This window comes from Phalacrocorax carbo, chromosome Z (assembly GCF_963921805.1).
Source record: "Phalacrocorax carbo chromosome Z, bPhaCar2.1, whole genome shotgun sequence".
Classification (NCBI taxonomy): Eukaryota; Metazoa; Chordata; class Aves; order Suliformes; family Phalacrocoracidae; genus Phalacrocorax; species Phalacrocorax carbo.
In genome coordinates, this window is record NC_087548.1 from 1,699,812 (window position 1) to 1,720,703 (window position 20,892).

At 50.6% G+C, this 20,892-nt stretch overlaps 1 protein-coding gene across 1 annotated transcript; it reads left to right on the forward strand.

Annotated features, from left to right (window-relative positions):
• Positions 1 to 5,924: 5,924 nt before the first annotated feature.
• CCDC68 (coiled-coil domain containing 68) lies at positions 5,925 to 20,846 on the forward strand. The gene is made up of 10 exons (XM_064439617.1): positions 5,925 to 6,120; positions 10,186 to 10,328; positions 12,736 to 12,876; positions 13,659 to 13,784; positions 14,073 to 14,201; positions 15,316 to 15,398; positions 15,987 to 16,092; positions 17,544 to 17,627; positions 17,905 to 17,981; positions 18,524 to 20,846. Exons 1-10 carry the CDS (start codon positions 6,102 to 6,104, stop codon positions 18,588 to 18,590), a joined length of 975 nt encoding a protein of 324 aa, XP_064295687.1. The 5' UTR covers positions 5,925 to 6,101; the 3' UTR covers positions 18,591 to 20,846.
• Positions 20,847 to 20,892: the final 46 nt, after the last annotated feature.

A 20,892-nucleotide genomic window follows, 5' to 3' on the forward strand; every position in this document is an offset into this window, starting at 1 on the left:
TGCACAAGGGTCATAACTTGGTGCGCAAGGGTCGTAACTTGGTGCTCGAGGGTCATAACTTGGTGCACAAGGGTCATAACTTGGTGCGCAAGGGTCATAACTTGGTGCTCGAGGGTCATAACTTGGTGCACAAGGGTCATAACTTGGTGCGCAAGGGTCATAACTTGGTGCTCGAGGGTCATAACTTGGTGCCCAAGGGTCATAACTTGGTGCTCGAGGGTCATAACTTGGTGCTCGAGGGTCATAACTTGGTGCCAAGGGGTCTTAACTTGGTGCCCGAGGGTCATAACTTGGTGCCCAATGGTCATAACTTGGTGCGCAAGGGTCATAACTTGGTGCCCAATGGTCATAACTTGGTGCCCAAGGGTCATAACTTGGTGCGCAAGGGTCATAACTTGGTGCGCAAGGGTCATAACTTGGTGCACAAGGGTCATATCCTGGTGCACAAGGGTCATAACTTGGTGCCCAATGGTCATAACTTGGTGCCCAAGGGTCATAACTTGGTGCGCAAGGGTCATAACTTGGTGCACAAGGGTCATATCCTGGTGCACAAGGGTCATAACTTGGTGCCCAATGGTCATAACTTGGTGCCCAAGGGTCATAACTTGGTGCTCAGGGGTCAAGGCTGTGGGCTCCTCCAGGCAGCAAAGCAATGGGGTCTGGGGCAGCAGTGGGTGCTCACCTGGTGCTCTTCTGGGCTGTGAACTTTCTTGCTACAGGTCAAACGCAGATTATGTGACCCAAGGCTGCGAAAGGCAGATTCAAGTTTTTCCTGCACCACGCAATGCAAATCCTAGAAGATTTACAAATTTGTGTATTCCAACATGTTCATGAGGGGAAAAGAAAACCATAACTTTAAAACCCAGAATAACCATAACTTTAAAACCCAGAACAACCATAACTTTAAAACCCAGAATGAAAGACGGCTTGATTTGTTAGCAGGTAAGAGAATATCAGTGAATCATTTATCACCCAGAGTGTTTACATCAGCAAGTAAATGCGTGTCTTGGATCTTCTTCTTTGGCAGCAGACCATGGAAATAGTTATTTTCTAAAAGCAATCTCATATAAAGATTAAAAACCCCCGAGTGTCGGTGCTTTAGCGTGCCACACAGCTGCGCAGCAGGTCAGGGTGGGAACTGGTGAGTCACAATTTCCAGACCTTACTTTCCTCACCAGCACCAAAGCTTTACAGCAGCCAGGTGTGAAAATAACCGTAGTGGTGCAGGTCCGGTTTTTCCTGACTCCTTTGAATCTCTTTGTGAGAAGACAGCCTATCTTCCTAACCAGAGACCCCTTCCCAGGGTGGTCTCCATGCACCCTGTAACTCCGTTAGCTGGTTCATACGAACTCGTTCGCCAGCCTCGTGCTGGCCCAAGGAGCCCGCTAAGGAGTAAGCGTCACTGAATGATCCGCTGGAGGTCTCGGGGAAGTGTGAGAGTTTTCCTCCAATTTAGCAAAACGCACAGCAGAAATTAAACTGGACCTTAAAACGATTTGTGGGAGAGAGAGGAATCCGGAGAGGAAAGGAGGGCAGGGTGTCTATCCCAGGCGTCCCATGTGCTCCCCGCTATCCAGGGTAGACCAGGCGAACGCGGAGAGCCTTCCGAGCACCCCTCTTTCTGCTCTGGGACCCCACGCGGGCTCGCGCCCCCGGGAGCCGAGTGCCCTACACCCCTGCGCATCCCAGGAAAGGTGACTGCAAAGGGAAGCCCCTTCCACAAACAATATCAGGCGTGTCTTAAACATCAGCCCCCAGGCAGGCGCTTGCCCGCGGGAGCGATAGGGACCATTTCAATATGCAACGGCGTAATTATATGGGACTGCTCAGAAAGGCAAGTAAAGTTTGGTAGGATTATTTAATACTGACAGAGCATATAAACCCTGCCAATAACCACCCCTAATTCTAATCACAGCAAAGCAAGTTTTATAGGGAGAGCATTTTGTTAGAACAAATGATCTATTTGGGGGAAAAAGGATTACAAGCTTTTCGGTTCACAAGCTCTTCTGTACATATGAAATGGAAGGAACAAATTTCAAGCTTTAGTTTCTATTTCATTAATTCAAATTAGTGGTTGGTTAGACCAGACACAATATTTATTTCATTTCCAAATAACAAATATTGTGAGAGGACCTATTTAGTCAGGAGTAAGCAGGCATTTCCTAGTCTTGGTTAGATGCTTTTAAAATGTCTCTATAAACTGCAGGAGGAGTGAGGGCTTCATTTTCCTGCTAATGTTGTGTTTTCAGCCTAGGTAAGATAAGAAACACCCTTTATTCTTGCCCAAACTACTCATGCAACAAAACTCTTATCTTAAAAAGACATTGACAGGAACAGTTAACACACTGTATAATTAAAGCAATAAATTAATTACCAGGCTTCCCTGGTGACTATTAAACACTTGAGGCAAAAGAGCTGCCTTTTGCTCCTTGTTGAAGGATTATTACTATTTAGTTTGAACGTTAGCTTGAACAAGCTAGGTTACTTCCTCTGGAGCAAACGCGTAGCCACGAAACCCTTCCCGTTTGCAGAGACCTAGAGGTTGGTGAGGCAGCTTTGCCCACGTGTACGCGGCTCGGGAGTTGGGACCTCCTCTGACACATTCCTCCAGATTCTGGGTGATTTCGGTGGTTGCAACAAGGTGCCTTAAGAGCCGGACACAGCCCTCAGCTGCAGGAGGATTTTAGTTGTAGGGAAATGCCTGTAAGCCACTACCCGCGGTCGGGCCGGGGGAAACGGCACCGGTGAAAGGCCACGCGTGTGGCACCCCGGGACACACAGGGTATTTGGCATCTCCTCGGGTCTGTGTGAGCACAGGGTGACTCACGCCAGGCAGCAGACAGAATGACTCACGGTTTTTACTGAGCTGATGGACTTCTCAGAGCCAACATGTAACCTGCTCTTCTTATCTAAGAACTCTTAACATTCCGTCTTTGTTTAAATACCTTCTTTCCAGCATTTTGTACGGAAAACATTTTAAACGCCATCAGTAAAAGGCTGTTTATGCGCGGGGAGCTTTGCTCAAAGGAACTTTGAAGCTCTATTACAATTTATAAGTCTTCATTTCACATCTTCCTTCATTTTTTCCATGGAAGTTGGCTTCAGATAAGCTCCCTGGGGAGCAGAGCATGAGACGTGCGGGTAGCAGCAGCGGGCAGAGGCGGGCAGCACGGCGTTGGGATGGTGCGTGGCGGAGGACCACGCGGAAGAGCCGGCTGCGCGCCGTGGACGGAAGAAACGTGAGTCAGGGCAAACTGGTTCCCAAAGAGGGACGTGTCGTGCCTTGTTGATCAGCAGCCTTCCCACTGAGGAAATCCCAACCACGCGGGAGCTGAGGAGCTAATTGAGACCTGGGATGTGGTTGCTGAAGCTTGCAGGTCTCTGCAGTCACGCCCATGAAAGAGCCATCGCACTTCCAGGGGAAAAAGTGATGCGGCTGAATTACCGGTTGTATTTCCAGTAGAGCCTCTTTCGCAGACACATACAAAGTTTCCCTCCATTGTATTCAACAGGCTTTGGGCCAGAATCCCCCAGATTTGCAAATAAGTCCAATGCTTTACTCATCAAAACACATAACTGAAGTTTTGAGGGAAAACCTATAGCAACCTATTAACTTTTCCATTCTCTTTTTCATGACTTTGTGGCTATAACTGTGGGCTTAGGTAGATAAATTTAGATGTTTGAATAATAACATGAAGTAGTTGCCGCACCGAACAAGCTCTCGGAGCTGAAAGACCTTCCATTCATATGCTGAGCTTGCTGCTGATCCCATAAAAACCTACGTGCACTGCAATAACTGGATCAAAACAGGATGCTGGGGCAAGGAGGAACGATGATCCCAGGGCAAGACTAAATCGCTAGCCTAATTTACCAGGGTTCATTAGCCTCCAGTGCCACGTGGGTGATTAAGGGCTCAGGTTAATCCTTGAGTCCAAGCCACTAATTTGAGAGACTCGGCCTGTCTCTTGTGTGGGGCAGGAGCACACACCGCCTGTCCAAATACTGCTGTGCTGGAGCAAGGGGCTCATGCAGAGCTGTAGGACGGGTCGCACGGAGCCCGTTTTTGTGTGTCTCTGCTGTGCTGGTAGCGCTGGTGGGGCCCTACGTGGACACCCATGGGGTCAGCTCATTCTGTATCTCATAAATCACAGGATCATAGTATCATAGAATCATGAAGGTTGGAAAAGACCTCTAGGATCATCCAGCCCAGCTGACTTGATCGCCTCCAATGTCTTCCCCGTCAATGAGGTATCCCCACATCACCGTACGTCAATGCTCCGCTCTCAATCGCTGCAAAGCACTAGATCTTAAGCCCTCGGAGATTTCCTGTGGCAAAATGCAGCAGGGTTTGCAAGCAATTCTCTAAGTGGATTCAAAGATACATCAAGTTGTGTTTTGCCTCGCCTTCCTTAAACAGGAAATGCAAATGAAATCACCACCCTGGACTCAGCCTTCCTGGGCTGCAGAGAACAGCTGGAGCCTACTGAGCAGGCTGTTAGTCCCAGGAATGTGCTAAAGATTAACCATCAATGGCTAGCTATTTAAATTGGTCTGATAACAACAAAAGCCACCTCTTGCCCCCACCCCACCCCCCATTTTAGAGGTTTCAGAGCTTCCCTTGCTAGGGAGGAACTGGCCCAGGAGTCAGTAGTACCACGGGGCAGGAGCGGGTAGGTAAGGTGGGGATCTGCCCTTCGCTCTGCGGGAAGCGACCTTGGAGCTGGGCGCTGCCGTTCCTGCTCCGCAGTTGGGGCTGGGGACGGGGCCCGACTTTGCCCTCAAGGCTCTTCGCTTCGGCGGGGAAGCGAGGAAGGGGCGGCACGTCCCAGGAAATAAGCAGCAATTTTTCCCCCCCTGCCATTTCTAATTAATAAGAAATTCCTCTCTGACTCCAACAGAGAGGTGTCGGTAAGGACACAGGGCTCCCATGGGCCACCCAGAAGCGTCACAGCCACCTCGCTCGGAACGGGGTCTGTGCCCTGCGGAGGCGCGGTGGGTGCGCAGCAGGAGCCTTCGGTGCCCCGGCCCGCGGGCACGTACCGCAGGGCACGTACGGGTGTGCAGCACCTGGGCCTCCCCTGCTTGCCCTGGGCAAAAGCACCCTCAGATTCAAAAAACTGCTGGAAAAAGAAAACTGAGTGCAACTTGATCTGTTTATGGGGGACATGTGATATAGATATAGATCACATGTCTATAGAGCTTAGGGGACTGGACTTGCTGATCGAGACTTTCCAGTTTGTAAAGGGGTTTATGCACTTTTATCTTCCCGTTCTACATTTTACTTTCCCCCCCTTTAGCCTGTTCCCCGATACATTTGTGGCTTGCTTAGCCATATTTCCATCACTATTATTCTTTATAGCCCTCTTCTTCACAATGTTCCTCTTTCCTTCAAGATATCTGCTTTTCTGTGCCTCGTTTTTATCTGTATTTACTGTATTTTCTCACTTCCTTCCAGTTTTCTTCTGCCTCGTTAGTACTAAGAGGTGGTATTAATCACCCCAGCTGGGTGGGACATCTCTAGATACCTCCTTTTTCCCCATCTTTTTTTTGCCCGTGGGGAAAAAGAGGGGTTTGACGGCATATCCAAGAGGGAAAAGCCCGTTCCAGGCACCGCTCGCAGTGACATGCTTACGGACACGCTTCAGCCGTGGACATGGCAGCATTAGGTTTACAACTGGGCTCAAAGATCCTAAAGGTCTTTTCCAACCTGGATGAGTCTATATAGCCCCCGCCTTGGATGTGTCCCAGCAGCGGTGCTTCTGGCCGCGGCTGGCTCCCTGCGGCCGGGACCCCGGCCAACCCACCCGGGGCGCAGCGGGGTGCGCTGGGTGCTCCCCACCCAGGGGCGGAGGGACGGGAGCGGCGGTGAGATGGAGATCCCCGCTGTGGGTCATACCCCTTCGCAGCACTTGGTGCCTCAGGGCTTGGGAGCTGCCCCCCCGGGGGTGGGCGGCGGCGGGGCTGGTCCGCAGGTGAGGGCGGGACGGACACCTGGACGGGACGGACACCTTGACGGGACAGGCACCGGCGGCGGGACGGGCACCTGTAGTGGAGCGGGAGTGCCTGGACGTGGGTCTCCAGGCGGGGGGCAGGCAGGCAGCATGTCCGCTCCCCCCAAAGGTGAGTCTCGGTTCCGGCTGTGTGGGGCTTTGAGGGGGGCAGGTTGCTGTTCCCCGAGGGGTGGCATCCCTTCTTCCGACCCCGGTGGCACCCACGGAGCCCCCTTCCCCCACCCCGCTGCGCTAGGGGCTGTCAGGGGACGGGTCCCACAGCCAGCCTGGGGGGAGTAGCCGCCGCCTCTCACCTCGCTGTGCCCGTAAGGGCTTTTTCCGCCTTTCCCCCAAATCAGCACAACCCCAAGAAACCAAACCCTGACGAATCCCAGTCCCCCGGAGGTACCTTTCACGCCTACCACCACATGCTTTTAATAAAGCATAACCCTGCTACCCATTTTTTTTTCTTTCCTGTATCCCTGCCTTTGTTAATGAGCCTGCGTAAAGCCAAACGTGAATTATTCTTCACGGCTGGGTGAGCAAATGTCCGGTGGCCAACACCCTGTGGGTTGTTTGCAAAGCTTTGCAAAGCGTCCCCACTGATTTCTTGCCCTAAAATTAGGTGTTGTGCTGTTAGTCACCGGTTATCTGATCTGCTCCCTCTCCCTGGGCTGCCTGCAGAAGCGCTTGTGTGGGGTGGGAGAATGTGAAAAGGTGCCTTTGCCCGAGGAGAGGCGGCGGTGTTGGCAGGTTCCTTCCTGTATTGGGAAAAACTGTTTCACAAACACTTGTGAGGACAAGAGTAACAAATAACTGCTTTTTCTGTGGGTGTGCCCGGGCATTAAAACATGAATGAATAGTGTATAAACTCCTGTTCGGCTGTGGAAGGAGCGTGGTATTTATGTACCTGGCTGTTCCTGGAGAGTGCACAGGAAAATAAAATAGTGCAGAAACCTTGCGTTTGAGTTACAGTGCTCAGCCGGAGACCGACGTGGAATTACTTTATCTGACTATTCCCAATAATTGGAATTAAATGGATTAATTTCTATTTGAACGACTTCAGGCCAGCCCTGCCTTTGTTCCATTTGCTAGTCCCACTGTCCAGCCTAAGAAGAGGTTTATGGTAAATACCCGGCTGTCACCTTTGGTCCCTTTAAGTTCTGAGGTGTCCCCCTCAGCCGCAGCCTGCCCTGGCTGGGACAAGCCTCCCCGTCCCCTGGTGAGCAGCACCCGCAGCCCGCGCACCCAGGGGACCCGTGTTCCCTGCGCCTCCTTCGGGCTGTCGCTCTTTTAGTCCTGGGCAAAACCTATCGCTGAGGCGGCCAAGGAGCTGCACCTCTTTCTGGCCAAGAGGGTAAAAATATATATTATACTGAATTATATATAAAATATATATTATTAAATATCTATTTTTTCAATATTTTATCTCGAATGTTACTCAAAATAACATTATCTGAATAATTTGGGATATTCCTTATATAAGCAAGGGCGATGCTTTCCCGCTTGGCGTGTCCTGGATTCTCTCTCGCAGGAGCTTTAGACCAAGCCACCCATCACAAGCAAAAGCGCAGAGACGTGCTTTTATATTCATAAAAATATCATTTGACTGCTACGGCACTTGTCACACCTGTGTTGCCGGTCGCAGGCCTAGCAGAGCAAATCTCCCGTGCTCGATGGGTCACCGAAAGGCGACTGTTTATAAAGGGCGGTGGGTTTTTTTCCGCGAACGCCAAGCCTTTTAAATCGTGCCTTCTAGCAAGGAAAGCCTGCGAATAATAGGTGAACTTTGGCACTTTCTTTTTACACTTGCTTTCGAAGCGAAGAGCGCGTTTGCGTGCCGCAGGCGGCGGCGGTGCTTCCCCCAAGGGTGTTTTAGGGTCACCCGCCGAGCACCCCCTTATGGGCTAGCTGGGGTGGTGGGGTGCTGAGCTCTGCAGGCAGCTTTGCTGGGGGGGTTCTGCTGCCACAGAGGTGCCCGGAGGAGTACTGAGGTCCAGCTGTGCAGCCCTGCGGGCAGATCCAGCTGTGCAAGACCTGCTCTGCTGCTGGGGGGGGGGCAAGCTGGGGAAGGAGGACCCTCCCAAGGACTCCTGCCTCCCAGCCCAGGGCTGCCAGGTCAAGCTAGAGGGCTGTGCCTGTTATCGCTGCCTTTCCTGGCTCAACTGCTTCAGAGCTGAAAAACATTCCCATTCCAGGACTTATCCCCTGGGGGCGAGCGGAGGTTTCAGCCTGAATTAGCAGGGCTGAAAGGAGAGTTGATCCTGGGTTGCCTTTGTGTTGGGTGAGGGGGTGGCTGCCAGATTGCAGGCCGGAGAGAAAACAGCAGCCAGCAAGGCAGAACTTGGTTTAACCCCTTGTAGTGTTGGTGGGAACCATCCTCTGTACCATGAAAAACCTCTTCTGTGCCGTGGCTGTAGGTGTCTGGGACGTCTGATATCTTCCAGCCCGGATAAACTGCGGCACTGTGAAATCAGGGGACGAGATTTGGAGTGAGTGGGTTTTTTTTAGCTTGAGGTGAAAGCCCTTGAGGGCTCTCTCTGGACACCCAGCTCCTCTTTGCTATGCAAGCTGTGGTAGGAAAGGCAGCTCGCTCTTGTGCAACCTGAGTTTCTTCCTCTCTCCCACATCCAGAACAGGCCAGCTCGGCGATGGCCAAGGATGCGGCATCTGCCGATGCTCCTGGCTGTTAGAAGGTGAAGAGTAAATGGGAAAGTAATAAGAGTTTTTAGTTTATTGCTCTCTGAATTTGTAAATCACTTAAGAACTGGAGTTCTAAGTAGTTGCCCTGGGGCACTTAAAGTTCGTGTGTTGAATTTCTTTACCTTTATTTCTAGTTAATTTCTGATTTAGCCTTCTGTTGCCTGCCTGGGACACAAGGCAATGGTGTACGGAGATGTCTCTGGCGCGGGTGAGCTGCCGCGGATCCTCCTGGGCGGTGATGGAAACCGGCTCCGTGCAGCTCTCTGGGGCAATGGCATTCCTCCTCCACCGCAGCAATAAATGTTTCAAGTTGCCTTATTATATTTTATTAGAAGATGAGCTAGTTAAGAAATGCACTAGCCTGAGTATCTTCCTGGTAGTGCTGCAATGCTCGGTGCTGGGATGACTCTGCGAACACAAGGGTTTGGCCTGCAGCATCTCTGCGGGCAGGACTGCTGTTATGGAGCTAAACTGCAGGAGCCCCGAGACTTTGAACTTAAGTGACTTAAAATAAATGCGTTTTTAAATTATCAGTAAGCTTTGTAAAATGCAACCACTTTTTGCCTCCTCCACTGTGAACAAACCCATCCACACCCTCTGTGCTCTGTAAGGGGCTTTGTTAGTCCTCTGTGCTAACCTTAATTGGTTCCAGATCCTTCAAATGTGCTCATTTTAAAAAAAAATCAGCTTGCCTGACATGCAGCTGGGAGCTCACCGAGTACCTGGGATAGGGCTGGAACAGGCATCTTGAGATACAGGCGCTCGCTTCAGAGCAATGCAGCTGACACTGGATGTCACCATTGCACAGCACAAGCCTAATGAAGGTGCTCGGGACTTCATTCTCCCTGTGATAGGGAGGGAAAAAGCCTTATCTTTTGTTTCCCATCTATTCCCCCCAGGTAGTTGTGTTGGTTTTCTTTTTTTTCCTGAGAGTTATGATATCATTCAAGCTTCGTGCTGCTTCTTGCATCTAAGCAGGATGGGGGTAATCCTTCTGAACCTGATTAAAACCAGTTCTGCCTGGCGTAGTCACTGGGAACGCGGAGCCAAGCGGGGATGGAATTCCCTGGCGGCGGCGGGATTACTGCGCGCGGTGTAATGGGGTTTGGCTTATAAACGTCGAAACTTCGAAAGTTTTGTTTCATTCTGAGTTAAACTGCACTCATGTGCAAGTTACTCCTTTCCTGCCTGAGATCCCTGGCCACCTGTTTTCTGAAACAATATAGGATTGGGGTGGAGGCTGCTAGTAGAAAGTCATTGAAATCTTCAGGGAAAATAATGTGTGAATATTTCTCTCTTCCCATGTATTAAAAAAAAAATCAGGTGTCTGCATAATTTTTTAAGTTGTTCTAAATGCTGCTTTAACCTTGCACTGCCTGCTTGGCTCCAGCACACTCCTAAAGCTGAAATGGAATTAAATAGGGTGGAATAACGGTGTTATTCTCCGTCCTTGTGTAATGAAACCAGCCCCTCTCATCTCACCTTTGCACAGAACGGAGAAACGCACGTATAGTGACGACTACCCTGCTGCTCACCGAGCAAATCACACGAGAAGACCACGGCTCGGAGGGAAACTACGTCCTTTATGGATCCTCTTGTTCCCAAATCACCGAGGAGGCTGAATACGTAAAAAAGGTATTTCACAGAATCCCAGAATCCCACATCAGAAGTGACCTCAGGGATCATCTGGTCCAACCTTTCTAGGAAGGGCCCAGCCTAGACAAGATGGCCCAGCACCCTGTCCAGCCGACTCTTGAAGGTGCCCAACGTGGCCGAGCCAACCCCTTCCCTGGGGAGATTATTCCAACGGTGACTGTCCTCACTGTGAAAAATTTCCCTCTGGTGTCCCATCGGAATCTCCCCAAGAGCAACTTGTGTCCATCCCCCTTGATCTCTCCATGGGACTCCGTGTAAAAAGGGAGTCTCCATCTTCTTTGTAGCTGCCCCTTAAGTCCTGGTTCTGCAGTTGTCGCTGCTCTGTTCCTTCCTTTGCTTCAGCAGGAGACGTGGCGAGCAGAACTAACAACCCGAGAGGGAAAACTGTGACCTGCATGGCAATACGCGCTTGGAAACCCCTTTGATCTACATGTTGATTCTAGAAGTGCTATTTTACTCCACAGCAGTGACTTCGTTATAGCACCCGCTGCCTTAGGTTGGGTTAAAGCACTTTAAAGGTCTTGAGGGGAGCCCTTCTCGCTCTCTACAACTGCCTGAGAGGGGCTGGAGTGAGGGGGGGGCTGGTCTCTGCTCCCAAGTCACCAGTGACAGGACGAGAGGGAACGGCCTCAAGCTGCGTCAGGGGAGGTTTAGGTTGGAGATGAGGGGAAATGTCTTCCCTGCCAGAGCGGTCAGGCCCTGGCACAGGCTGCCCAGAGAGGTGGGGGAGTCACCGTCCCTGGGGGGGTTCAAAGGACGTGCAGCCGTGGCCCTTGGGGCCATGGTTTAGGGGGCCTGGGGGTGTTGGGTTGGGGGTTGGACTTGATGGTCCCAGAGGTCTTTTCCGACCTTAATGATTCTGTGACTCTATCCTGGAGTCAGTAAAACCGAGCACGCCTTGAAGAGCACAACATGCATTCACACGTTTTGAGACGTGTGAGATAGTCTTGAGTTGCTCCTTGCCTGAATGCCGGAGGAAATGCAGGGAGAAGAGAGGTCAATGAATGCATTTAATGTGTCTAATGACAGAAGGCCTCAAACTTTTGATTTAAGTAGAAGGAATGAAGAAATATATTTTTTTTACAATTACATTTCTGAAGCTACAGTGTAGCACTGTTACTTTGAAAATTTTGTGACGAATTCTGAAGCATCTCATAATCCCAAATCATTTACGTGAAGCAATTACTGAGGAAAAACAAGTATATATTCTGTGGTGGTGACACCAACTCATGAAGGGCCTGGGATGCTGACCGCTTGATGCTGAGCCCACCGTCAATAGGTAGGGCATGCCCTGTCGTGGTATTTTTTGGTTAATAAGAGATCTTGTGAGCAACGAGACTCAGCCTAGCAGATCTGATGTCTTATTTCTTCACTCTAAGCAGCAGAGCACGGTGATGATAATACGCACGGGCAGCCTTTCTGCGTCCCAGCTGAGCCCAGAAGAGCGCTGTGGACTGGGTGAGGGGAAGGATCAGTGGGCTGAAACGCGGCTAATTAAGAAATAATCGATCACAAGAAGTTCTTTTTAAAAAATGCTTACTCCTTTCTCTGCTCAGTTGAGAAATGAGGTTGAAGGAAAACCTCTATAGTGAAAAGAAAGTGATTTATGTTTTAAATCCTTTAAAAAGTACAGACTGACCTTTGTTTGTAGTAGTTTATTTTTAACAAATAGACTTGGCGAGAGGTAAGAAAGGCCGTGTAAATGCCGGTGTGTTCTGGCATGAATCTGACTGACTGCAGGTCATGCTCCTTGCACATACCCGCTCCCAAAGCAGACGGGAGGCAAGCACCGAGCACACGTTTGTGAACGCCCGTAGGAGGGGAAAAATAAGTGGTTCAAGCAACTTAAAGCCACTTTAAGCAAGTGGTTTTGAGCAAAGAGGCAGCCCCAAGGAAGCAAACAGATTTGGAAATGTTGAGTCCAAACCCTTAAAATATGCTGGGGTAAGAAGTGGTTCTTTTAACAGGAAGCGTTGGACAGCGTTTACGCACGCGCATTTATGCAGCCTCGCCTACATTGCAACGTACGCTGCGATACTGGTAAAGCTAATTAATCTTATACCTGTGGAATAACACTGTAGAGAGTGGGAGAGAGCTATTTATCAGAACTGACAGGCAAATGCTTTCCAGTGCAAAGGCCTGGCAAGCCGAACAAGCAAAACATTTTAATTTCAGTCAATTCGTGGAGGTGGAGGAGCTGTGCTGGCTGCTGCCCCGTGAGCAGCTCGGACCCGACTCTCCGGAGAGCTGCCTGTTATCTGCCCCGTGCTCCCGGCGCAAGCCCGAGGGGGGTGTCCCTAAGACGCCAGGTCTTTCAGAGTCACCTGGATTGGCCAAGCTGCTTTTCTATTATTTTAAAAATAATTTCCACGTGCGTTTCCTTTAGCAGCTTCCTCAAGTCTCGGGCAACAAAGCGGAGTCTCAGAACAGTGGCTGTAGCAGCTGCACTCCCGTTGCAAGGGCGATGAAGGAAACTGAAGAGCAGCTGCTGGTGGTGAGCAAGGAAAACCAAGTGCTGAAGATCAAGGTGCGTTCGGGGTTTTGGTTGGGTTTTTTGTGAGGTTTCAGATGAATATGTGTGCCTTGCAGCCCAGTTAGAGTCGGGTCCCGGCGGCTCAGCTATCCCACGCCGGAGCCTTTCTGTTAGGGAAGGGGCAGATTCTGTTTCGCTTCCCGCTTGCTGCAAACCCTGGTATTCCAGCAGGCAACAAAATTCATGACAAAGTCTGCTGGTGGGCTCACATCCCGCCTGTGGCTAGTGAAACAGCAAGTCAGCTCCGTGGTGCTCAACAGCAGGTGTATTTACAAGCGGTTGGAATTGCATCGCTCCTTTTAAACCATCAGCCTTTGTTATGGGGGGGTGGCTCAACACTGAATATTATCACAGACTCACAGAATCCCACATCAGAAGGGACCTCAGGGATCATCCAGTCCAGCCTTTCTAGGAAGAGCCCAGCCTAGACAAGACGGCCCAGCACCCTGTCCAGCCGACTCTTGAAGGTGCCCAACGTGGCCGAGCCAACCCCTTCCCTGGGGAGATTATTCCAACGGTGACTGTCCTCACTGTGAAAAATTTCCCTCTGGTGTCCCATTGGAATCTCCCCAAGAGCAGCTTGTGTCCAATCTGCCTTTATTTGGAAACTAAAATGCCTGTCAGGTATTGCCCACAGGTGTTTAGGATTCCTTTATTTTTGACAAGGGTAAACACTGGAATTTGATCTTGTATAGAGAGCTTATTTTTTGGCATGTGATAATAATATCACGTTTTTAAAGCACAATGTATACATATCATACAATTTCTCTTCCTAGCTGGAAGCCATGAGAGAAGCAGGTGTACAGGCTTTCAGATCTGCCTCCCAGAAATTGTATGAGAATTACCAGAGCCAGTCAGAAGAACGGAATAAAAGTCATGAGACTGAGAAGAAGCAAATACAGGTACAAATCTCTTCCACGTGTGACCATCCTGTTCAACTATCAAAATATACACGTGGGCTCTGGCTCTCTGTGCTGCAAACGTCAACCTAAGAGCTACCGAGTCGCTTCTGCTAGCGCCATGGGGAAGTTAAATGGGAAAAGTAGTAAGAAAAATTATTTTGGTTTTATTCCTGATTCTCAGAATCGGGTTGGTAGAGTTGGCTCAAAACTCCTTGAGCCCCGCCTCTGTCCGTCTGCCGCGTTCACCAGCTCGCAGCACCCCTGCTTTAACGCCCTTCTTGGTCGCAGGCCTACAACCTCCAACAAGAAGAGAAGCTCCAGCAAAGCTCAGAAAACGCCGGCCGCCTTGCTGAAAGCATGAGGGAAAAATGCACCCGCATGGCGGAGATGGAGCAGCGCGTGCGAAGGATGGAGGAGGTATGTCCGCCCGCTCCTCGCGTCCGTCCATCCCGGCAGCGGGAGTCGGCGCGGGCGAGGAACCTGCCCTGGGAGTGCCGGCGCTTGGAAAGAGGGGTTAATTGCTTTCAGGGTTTGGGGTCTGTTAGCTGTTGGAATCGGGACTAAAAAGGCTTCTGCCATGTTCCATCAAATTGAGAATCTTTAGCTGTAACTACAAATAAAAGGTGCAACTTGAGCTCCCTCTTTCAGTTATTTCAGAACTTGCTTAAAAACTGGAGAGCATCAGGGAGAAGTCTTGATTTGTAGCTACTCATGACTTCCACTCCTGAATAGCTGCTCTTTCACCTTCCCCCATCGGTGTACTTTAGCATTTGAAATGAAAATGTTGCCATCCTAGCGCCGAAATCCGCTCCTTCTTAACTCTCAGAAAATTGCCACTGTAAGTATCCGAAATCCCGGGCAGGCAAATGACCGCGGTGGCAACCTGACAGCTGCGTGCACAGAAACTCGCAGAACATCCCTTCCCCTTGACTGCGAACCTTCTTTGGTGTTAGTTGCGTTGGAAGAAGTGACGGCACCGCGCATCATTTTTCTGATGTACGGCGCTCAGCAGCAGTGGGAATTATTCCTACAGAAGTGCCATCCTAACACTGAGCTTTTCCTCTCCCGGGATTACTGTAACCACGGGGTCGATGAGTGCACTCCCACCCCCATCACATGCCGGTCATCTTTCTGACACTGAGAGTTCTGCCATCAGTTTTGTCCAGATTTTTCCCTTCGCGGACAAGGTTTTTGAGAGGTGGACCTAGCACTAACTATCCTGTGGCCGCGTAGCAGGGACTCTCCCAAGACTTAAGGATTTTGCTAATTAAGTAATGGAGAGAACTGCCATTTTAAGAGAGTTTGGGCTTTTCTCATGGTAAATCAGTAGTCATTCCTTCCAGATTCCATTCAGAGAGGTCAGACTGGTTTGTATCTCCAGCTGATGTTGACACTGGTTATTGGTTGTTGCTGAATTCTCTCTGTTTTCAGCCATTGAGTGGGACCGTTGAGGGTACAACCAAACCTTTCTTGCTAATTGAACAACGGGATACGCAATACAGTTTTTATATAACTTGAACTGTTTCCTTAGGAAAAGAAAACTCTGATAGAGAAGAAAAAGTCATCCGAAAAGATGCTTCAACAGATGATGTCAAGGGATGAAGACAGCACACGGTGATTAAATGCATGTGATAATGTGTTTTTCTTTCTTTCCGGGGGATTATTTCATGTTGGGCACCAGACAATCGCTTGCTCAACTTCCTTCTGGTACTAAAATTACTCATGATTGAAAGCAGCTGGTTCAAAACCTGATTTACCAAGATTGTTTGAAGAAGCCAAGACAGATGTTGGTGTCCTGAAGCTCTTAGATGTTGATTCTACTCAAATTCCTTGTACTTTTCCTTCCACCTTCCATGCATGAATTGCTTCCCTTTCCTGATTCTTGGGTGGGGTCAAGGCAGCTTTGGCGACATTGTGCATGCAGTAGGTAAGGCAAAAGCCTTAATTATTTATTAATTTACCTATCAACAGCTAGTAAGGGTGGTCCTGCCAGCCAAAATATGTCTCAAACTGTGGTTTTATTTGTTCTGCACAATAAAGAAGACTTTACGTGTGTAGTTCTATATAAATTACAGCCGTGTATCCTCAAGAACATCCTTGCTAGCAACAAGATCTTGAGCTTTGTCCCGAGGTGGGAAAGGGGCTGGGTGGGTCAGTGACCCCTGGGGATTGAACCCGGGCTGCTTCTGCTCTCGCCCGCAGGTGCCTGGATCTCCAGAGGCAGGTTTCCACCCTGCAGGAGCAGATCGGCCACCTGCAGCGCGTGATCCAGGCGCAGCACCACGGCCTGCGCGGCGTGATAGAGGAGGTCAGGCTGGCGCGGCCGTCCCGCCGGGCAGGTCTTCAGCGGTCGGGAAGAGAAACGGGAGCTGCTGGCTCTGGGCTTGTCTTAAGCATGTGTGCTTAAAGACACAGCTTGCTTGTCACGCTGAGCCTGGCTTTGCGCACCCCGCATGCAGACATCCACATGCGTTTCAACATTAAGATGGGAATGGCATTACTGTAAAAATATTATTATTATGGTGAAGACAGTGATTTCAGGCAGACCCCTGAGTTCTCCTAGAGCGTTCTAGGAGAAAGTTTTTGTGTCAGCCCTGGTGTGGCCAGCAGGAGCCGGGCAGGGATGGGGCCCCTGTGCTCGGCACTGGGGAGGCCCCACCTTGAATGCTGGGCTCAGGTTTGGGCCCCTCGGGACAAGAAGGGCCTTGAGGGGCTGGAGCGTGTCCAGAGAAGGGCAGCGGGGCTGGGGCAGGGTCTGGAGCACAAGTGTGCTGGGGGGCGGCTGAGGGGGCTGGGGGGGTTTAGCCTGGAGAAGGGGGGGCTGAGGGGAGCCCTTCTCGCTCTCTGCAGCTGCCTGAGAGGGGCTGGAGTGAGGGGGGGGCTGGTCTCTGCTCCCAAGTCACCAGGGACAGGACGAGAGGGAACGGCCTCAAGCTGCGTCAGGGGAGGTTTAGGTTGGAGCTGAGGGGAAATGTCTTCCCTGCCAGAGCGGTCAGGCCCTGGCACAGGCTGCCCAGAGAGGTGGGGGCGTCACCGTCCCTGGGGGGGTTCAAAGGACGTGCAGCCGTGGCCCTTGGGGCCATGGTTTAGGAGGCCTGGGGGTGTTGGGTTGGGGGTTGGCCTTGATGATCCGAGAGATCTTTTCCAGCCTTAATGATTCTGTGATTCCCGGAGGGGGCCTGGCTCCCTGCTCCATGCCGTGCTCCTGGGGGGAGCTGGCTGACCCGGGACGCTCTGCCTGAGGTGCCCACCCTCAGCTGCTCTCACTTGAAGTCAGTGAAGCCGCTCCCACGAGCAAAGCCAACAGGCTGACATCCTAGAAAGACTACAATAAAACTCAAAGCAATCAGCCGCTTCCCAAAGTCATGATACAACGTGAGCTGTTTTACTTAGCGACTGGTTTTGTACGTATGAGCTCCCGCTGCACTCCCCTCGCCGAACACGTGCTTGCCTTCTCCTACCCAGCTAAGGCAAGGCCCCACACTAATTAGCTTTCATAATCAGGTTTCTGTACATATGCCAACAAGAGGTAGACTTGTTATCCTAAGGAAAACGCGACACCGTGTGTTGAGAAACTGTTTTATAAATTGTTTAATCAACTCGTTTCAGTTCTTCTATGGTAAAAGATGAGGGACTTGAATGTTCTCTGATTCCCCTGGTACGGTGAGACATTTAACGCTGTGATTTTGTTCGAGACACAGATGTTTTTGATGTATTAAGGTTTCAAAGCTCTTACAAACTTTATTTCCTAACTCTCAGGCAGAGGAACTCAACAAGGAACTCAGGAGCCAAGATAGAAAAATAGATAACCTGACAGAGAAGCTGACTGTGCTGGCAGCGCAGGTGAGGTCGGGAAGTAAAAAGCAATATTGAAGTGAGAGAGCAAAAGCGGTTCTCTGCAGTCAGGGGACCCTTCGTGCTGCTGGGTTTGTACGACACTGTTTGGGTGGTGTTTCTTTGTGCTGCGTCTTTCATTTGGTTTTAAAAAAAAACCAAACAAACCCCAAAGACAAAAAAATCCCCCTAAAACCCTTTCTGGAAGAGCGGCAGGTCCTAGCTGGCGTCCAGGCTTGTCTCTTGTTATGCTGAGAGGGGTTTGTTTTCCTTTTTTTCCTTGTAGAATAAAGAACTGAAAGGCAGAGTGGAGTTCTGTTCTGGCCAGTCTAAGACTAAAGCTTCAAAAGCTGTCTGGACAGTGTAAGTACCTCGGGAGGTGCCACTGGGCACGGGAACGGCTGAGCCCACCCTCTTCCTCCTCGCAGGCCACCTCCAGTGTCCCTGCAGGGGTTTGAGAGGGCTGAGCCAGGCCTTGCTGGGAGCAACCACATTTCATCCTGCAGAGATTATCTTCCTTACAAAGGCGAGGCAAAACAAGCTCAGCTTCAGACTTAATAGCTGATGGTGTGATGGTGTTACCCCGCGTCCTGACTCCCAGGCAGCCGCCTGGCTCTGCTGGGCGTGCTCTGCACGTCACCCAAGGGCATCTGCAGCAGCTTGTACATCGTTCAAGGTTAAATGGGAGCCTTTTCTGGGGGTACAGTCCTTTGCTGTAGTAGACGTGGGCGCAAGTTTCTGCTCCTAGTTAGCAGAACAGGCATTTAAAGTCAGCTTCTCCATATCCAGGGCCATAGTTGTAAACCCCTGACTTACTTCATATGCGGTTGCAGTGGGTTTAAGCCTGGCTTGGGCAGGCGAGGCGGGTCTGCATGATCTCTACCTTCTTGTGCTTCACTCTGCAGCACCCCACGAGATTTTGGACCATCCCCTTACCTGATGCTCACCAGGGTAAGGAAGCAAGAGAGCTAAAAGGATGACTGGATGTTTGTCCCCTACCTTCGTCAGACGGACTTTCTCTGTGTGTTGCAACCTGTAACTCCTACGGCCTCTTTGCTACCGCAAAGCACCTTCAGCACGTGCTGCCTCTCCACGCCACGTGGTGCAGAAGCGGTGCTGCAGACCTGCACTTGGAAGAACAAACCTGGCGACAAGGCGAGAGGTGCCGAGAGAGGCGGTGAGCTCGCGAACGCCCCCACGGCCCCGGCCGTACCTGGGGGATGCTGCACGGCCGGACCAGCTCTGCGCCCGCCCTGGTGCGGGCAGCGTGAAGGGGCTCCTGCCTACACAGACTGCGGCAGGGACTCAGCTTAATCGCAGTTCTCGTTTAGGTAAGATGATAAAATAAACCTTTGGCTGCTCGGTACCTTGCAGAGTCGCCGCTCTCCCGCCTGCTGTTGGAGCCCGGTGGGAACCGGGCTCAGCATGGTTTAGGCGTAGCAGCACCCTAACGTCAGTGTCCTTGAGCAAGGAGCCAGCAGATCCCTTTCTGGGTTAACCTGGCTCTTGCTTTCCTGAAAAGTTTCCATGGCAAAGGGTAAGTTTTCTGCCCAGGTCAGCGGGTGTGTGAAGTTCCTCCTTGAGCCTTTCCTCTGGCTGAAATCCCTTTTGGAAGGGAAAGCAGCTGCTGCAGGGGGAAGGGCTGTTTTATTCTCCTCCCTGAAGCGGGAGAGGTGCTGCTTGTGGTCAGCAATCCCGTGCTGGAGCTGTGGCACGCCTTGGAGAGCTAAACGGTGGCCCCAGGGGAGCGACGATGGCTTTGCACACTCCCGTTTACCTCTGCTGTGGGACAGAGGGAACCTGAGAACGGCCTGTCTGGTCTGTCTTCTAATCCCTGACGTGCAGAGCAGCGTTTGGGGGGAAAAGAAAGTGTTGATCCTTAAATAAGGCTTAAAGGTACTAAGTTTCAGTTTGCTCCTTTTCTTAGCCAGCTTTAGCTGCATTATTTGGACATGGTGGCACTCTGGGATTAAACTTGGTTAAGGTGCAAATAAAAGCTTGGCACCTGCTTAGCACCGGGGCGAGGCAGGCTGCGTGCGTTCCGGCAGCGCAGCACACAGCCTGCCCGGTTATACTGCATTAATCACCACTGAAGAGGGAGGGTGAGCTTTGTAAATGGTACCATTTCCCTGCCAAGCGAGGGCAAGGAGCTGGCGGCCAGTCCTCACCCACCCCTCGCGGGAGAAACTGAGCTCAGCCTGAAGTCAGGGTGCCGGCGCTGAGCTGCCACGGGGCAGGCTGGGTGCTGAGCTGTGGCGAGGCTTGCAACTGCACCCTGAGCAACCCTTGGCCAGCCTGAAAAGCCCTGCTCCTCTTTTCCCTGCTCCTCCGCTCGTTTTCCTAAGCTGCCAGCCTGCTAATGCTGCGTAGCTAGGCTGCACCTCTCAGGGCGAAGCCTCTGCTCCCCCCGCCCCAAAAAAGCTGAGACACCGGCTTTAAAAATGTACTTTTATTCTGAAAATAACAGTGCAGAAACCGAGTCACAGGATACATTCCTCAGCTGTATGACACAAACCCAGACACCAGTGAATCAGTTGACAGTATGTTTTGAAGCCACGGGTACTTTGGTAAAACAGAGTGACAGTAACATCGGTAAGCAAGCGCCACGGTCCAATCAAGGGGCATCTAGAATAAAAAATACTATTCAAGATAGTTTCAATCACACTCATAGCACTAGGCATAGCACAGATCTGTTGAGGACAAACATAAAACATGCTTACAGTAGCGTAACAGAAGGAAACACGTAAAAGGTAATTGATACAGGATGCTTAGTGTTTATCAGGAAGGTGAAAGATACCTTAAGGAAACCAAAGAACCATTTAACTTCTGTAAGTCGGGTAAGATACAACAGGCTGCTTCTAATACACAGTTTGTCCATTAAGCCCTATTGCACGATGAGGACGGACAACTTTAGGGTCTACTTTCTAAAGTTACGTTTAACTAGGTGACCGTATGGAACAAAAGCATAGCAAAGACTCATTTCCTCTGTTCCTTTAACTAGTTTAGATAGAAATAATAAATCAGAAACAGATCTGCTCAGCATCAGAGAGATCCCAAGTCAACAGCATCCTCTGGGGAAAAAAAAAACCACCATGAAATTTATCCTATATGGGTGTGGGGGGTGTTTTTTGTTTTGCAGGGGAGGGAGTTTATGTTTGAAGTAGAAGAATTAAGATAGGAAAGAAGCTGTGAAAATCTGGCTTTCTCTTTAAAGGCGCCTCAAGCCAGGTCTAGCAGTCAGGTAAAAAAAACTAATCATTTTTAGAGCTTCACA